Source organism: Physeter macrocephalus, chromosome 20, assembly GCF_002837175.3.
Source record: "Physeter macrocephalus isolate SW-GA chromosome 20, ASM283717v5, whole genome shotgun sequence".
NCBI classification, from domain to species: domain Eukaryota; kingdom Metazoa; phylum Chordata; class Mammalia; order Artiodactyla; family Physeteridae; genus Physeter; species Physeter macrocephalus.
Genome location: NC_041233.1, coordinates 122,769,130 through 122,773,672, shown reverse-complemented (window position 1 = coordinate 122,773,672; position 4,543 = coordinate 122,769,130). Strand labels below are relative to the sequence as shown.

The window sequence follows — 4,543 nt, the reverse complement described above, 5'->3', positions numbered from 1 at the left end:
CCATGGAGGTTCGGGTGCATCGTGGTGGCTGGAGGAGCCTCAGCACCTGCCATGTGCGTGTTCTCACCTGCTGAACAAAGACTCAGAATCCCTCCGGGCGTGGGGTGGCCGAGGGGAAGGTGAGAGTCATATGGGCCAAGGCTGGAGAAGACGGTTTTCTAACTTCCACAGCACAGACTAAACCCTTTCTGAGCTGGAAACATTGATGGCTCAGCACCGGCCCCACCAAGGAGAGGGATTGGTGGATGTCCTGAGCTGGGGTTTCTCTGAGAAATGCCAGGAGATGGTGGGAGGAGGGGAGATGCCAGTGAGAGCCTGGAACCTGACGTCCACCCATCTGATCTCAGCGCAGGAGGGGCAGGTTATAATTAGGATTTTCCCCAAGTCAGAGCAGGTGTTTTCCCTGGGCCTTATGTTCACACTTTATTATAATAGTGAGATAGATGCAGAACAGGACACCAAGACCTGCAGCTGAGTGTCCTCTAACCCCTTCAATCTTGATCTGGCATAATGCTTGCTGATACCCAGCTGTCTGTCCCCTCTACGCAGTCACTTCTCTCTCTCACCCAGAGCACATTCGTGGAGGCCCCACTGAGTTCCAGGCCTGTTCCAGAAACTGAGGTGCAGCACTGGGTGGTGAAAAATGAGGGAGTTCCCATTCTCATGCAGGCGACAGACTTTTGGGGGAGACAGAAAAAAATAAAATGGACACAACGTCCAATGGTGATATGTATCTTGGAGAAAAAGAGTCAGGAGGGAAGGTTGAGCTAATTTCTCAGTGTGTTTAATGAGCAAGCAATGGAGAGAGCAGAGTGTTCCAGGCTGCGAGAACAGCAAGTGCAAAGGCCCTGAGGCCACAGTGGGCTGCATGTTGAGAGTCTTAGTTACTAGTGTGGATTCTTACATTTCTCTTGAATCTGCTTTTTGCTTTTATTTGTATTCTTCGTTTCACTTTCTTAGCTCATTAACATAAAGCCTCACCACTAATCTGTTGAATTTATCATATTCTATTCCAGTGATTCAAAGTGAAAACTTTGGTGACTTTAGGTCACCTCAGTGAATGTTTATGTGTGGCCTCCCTGGGCCCAGCACTCTGTGAAGAGCTAGGAGGCTGTGGAATTAACTTGAAGGGTCTCCAGCTTGATAACCCCAGTTCATCAACTTCCTGTTTGTCCTCAGTCTCCTTCCACTCCACCTCCTCCCAACTCGTCTGGTCATGAGTTCTGATCCTCACACCCTCCCACACTTTCATCTTATATGACCAGCTCCTTCCAGTGGTCTCTGCCCAAAGTCCGCCTAGCTTCTCAAAGTCAGTGCAGCCCAAACTGAGTTGCATTTTTTTTTGGAAGCCCCTGTGGTAAGGAAAGCTACTAATGCACTCCTCCCTACGCTCAGGAATGGATTTTGCCTCACCCCAGCCCACCTCCGCACCCTGCACCATGATTCCACTGCTGCAGGACTCCCCACCATCCTCTCTTTCTTTTCAATGCTGGGATGCACACCAAGCTTTCCCTCTTCCCAAAGACCCCTCATGTGGCACACAAATATACATGGGTCACCACATGTGTTCACTGCTGGTAAAGAGCAACAGGATCCCCGAGCTGAGGACAGACAAGTGTCCCTGAGCAGGTAGAGCACAGGCCACTGTGGCAGCAAAGCCTTTAAAGGGAGTGAGGCAGGCATCACGCTGCAGCCTCTCCCCACTGTTCCCCCAGTGCACACTGTGTTCCCAAGCCGCCATCTTGGTGGGCTGCCGTCCTTGTGTAGTGTTGGGGGATGCCCATTTATTCCTTCATTCCCTTATTCATTCACCTTTTGTGTTCTTGTTCAGTGCCACTTTGGCTAGAGGAGAACTCATCCTTGGAGACCCAGCTCAGATGTTGCCTCATGCAAGAAGACATGCTGTTGGCCACCCTTTCTTGCTGCCTTTGGCCCCATGTGCCACACCCAGGACTGTGATTTTGCCAAGCTCAGATATTGCCTCATCCAAGAAGACATGCTGATGGCCACCCATTCTTGCTGACTTTGGCCCCATGTGCAACACCCCAGGGCTCTAATCATGCTTTGATTACCTCTCCAGCCTGTGAACTCTGTGAGGACACTGGACCAGGCTCAGAGACGAGCTCGTAAATGTGTGATGATGGCAAAATAACTGCATAGTGAAAGGATTAAACACAGGCCATGTGTAAGTCAAGTTCACCGAAGGTCAGTTTCCTCCTCCTCCTCCTCCCTCATTCCAGGACCAGGACCGCCAGAGACGTTATCTCACCCTCACCTCATCTGTCACTTCAGTAGTCTGGAGGACTGTTCTCTTTCATTTCATTTTGTTTACACTTTGAAGACATTTCTTGGCTGTACCTCTCAGTATTGAGAACCTTAAAGTCAGGAGCCCTTCTGTGGTGCCTGATCCAGGAGAAGACATTATGGGAGCACAGGGTGTTGAGGAGGACGTGACCCGGTGTCTGGGCCCCTGGGCAGTGGGAAGTGGGGAAGCAGAAACAGAGGAAGTTTTCACCGCTCCCCCACCAGGACACATGCCTCCCTCTTTGCCTTTAACCAACATGATTATGATTACATAAGGTTCAATGTTTCTCCTTGGTAAATTTACCGGCCACCAGACCTGAGTTCTAAGCCTTCTGCATGGCCTACATCAAGTCAATAGTGCCTTTGAAGCCTGTGTTCTTAACTCTAAGTAACTCTGAGAGTTATGCTGGCTGAGCTGGTGCCTGGCTGAGTTCCTGGCATCTCACTGTGGGATGCTCAGCTCTTGCTGTCCCCTGTCACTGCTGTCCCCGAAACCCCAGCTTGCAACATGGTGGTGGAATGCTTTGATAGAGGAATGTAAGAGTGAGTAGGAGAAGGGCGGGTAGTGTCAGGGCGGCACTGAAATATAGCGGACTTTGCTCTTGGCTGGTCCTGACCTTTTGCAACTGGCCACACGCCCTGAGTGTGCACAGTCTCCTGGGAAATCAAAAGACCTAGCCTGAGGGTGTGGTCCACAGAGGCTGAAGGGTGTGACAGAGTAACCCACCCACAGGAGCCTGGGGAGCCCAGGTCTCAGAGCACCCTGCGGAGTGGAGCCTGGCTGGCAGTGTGCTCCGGTGGATGCCATCATCGACGGCCACTCCACTCTGAGGATACTTCGGTTGTATTTCATTGGGACACTGTGGATTCCGGGGGATCAGGCTGTTGCCACCTCTCTCTCCATCCATCTCCCTCTCCATTTGCCACCGCTGCCCCCACCCCCTGCTCTCTTCTTTGGCCGCCAGCACGAGGCACCCATTGGTGGAGTCCTGGACGGGGTGGGTGATTTGTGGGGTTGTGAGAAAAGACAACAGGACTGCGCTCGTGTCCGCTGGGCCTTGTGGCAGCTGTAGGAGGGTGGAGCAAGTTGAAGATCTTCAGGAAAACAGGACGTAATACAGTGGACCTGTGTGCATAAAATGGTTATGATGGAATGTACATATTGTATCTTTCACATTTAAAAAAATGATAGAAAATGTCTGTGTATGTGTGTATATATTAGTGATCTACAATGGCAAATTCTTATTTATTTATTTATTTTTGGCTGCATTGGGTCTTCGCTGCTGTTGCGCCGGCTTTCTCCAGTTGCGGCGAGCAGGGGCTACTCTTCATTGCGGTGTGCGGGTTTCTCAGTGTGGTGTCTTCTCTTGTTGCAGAGCACGGGCTCTAGTCTTACAGGCTTCAGTAGTTGCGGCACGTCAGTTCTAGTGTGCAGGCTCAGTAATTGTGGTGCATAGGCTTAGGTGCTCAGCACCATGTGGGATCCGCCCGGACCGGGGCAAGAACCCGTGTCCCCTGCATCGGCAGGCGGACTCGCAACCACTGCGTCACCAGGGAAGCCCCTCTGTGACTTTATAATGACAATATTCCTGAACAAATAATAAATAACATATAATAATATATAGCTTTTATTTATTGGGTTTTGTTTTGTGAGAAGCACTTACCTATTAGATCATGTAATCACTCAACTCTCTCAAGAGGTTATTTAACTTAATCACACCTGAAAATTGTAAAGTTCAAAATGGGAAATAATTTGCCCACAATCAAAGCTGATTAGTGGCAGACATGGATATTTCTTGCCTTGTATTGTCTGTAGATTTAACAAAAATTGTTGGAACACAATGTTTATTTATTAATTCCCAAGTACAAATATTATGATTGCTAACCCGGAACTCAGAACTTACATTCTGTCATAGAATGTACTGGTCGTTTCACACTCCTTATGTGATATGACTTAATCATGAAAGCTATTGTGTATTCACAGTGTGCACATCTCTGTGATGCATTTGAAAGATATTTGCCAAGTCAGCCCAGAGAAATATTGGACTTGACCTCAAGAAGGGTTTGAGCTTTTGATACACACAGCTGCCTTTTCCCAGTGCAGTCACCTTCAGCCATCACCTCTGGATACTCTTGGGGATGGAGAAGCCTGAACCAGAAAGTCCAGCATGTTTTGAGGAATCAGCCACCTTCAAGTTGTGGCTATAAACTTCATCGAAAAAGGGAGGCCTGTCAGAAC

At 49.2% G+C, this 4,543-nt stretch overlaps 1 protein-coding gene across 1 annotated transcript in view; it reads left to right on the top strand.

Moving 5' to 3' along the window:
* The window catches only part of LOC114484618 (uncharacterized), a 17,665-nt gene extending 15,706 nt beyond the window's left edge, over positions 1–1,959 (top strand). The window contains exon 4 of the mRNA XM_028481965.1: positions 1,832–1,959. Coding sequence (XP_028337766.1) covers positions 1,832–1,846 — 15 coding nt within the window. The 3' untranslated portion in view covers positions 1,847–1,959. The remainder of the gene's footprint in view (positions 1–1,831) is intronic.
* Positions 1,960–4,543: the final 2,584 nt, after the last annotated feature.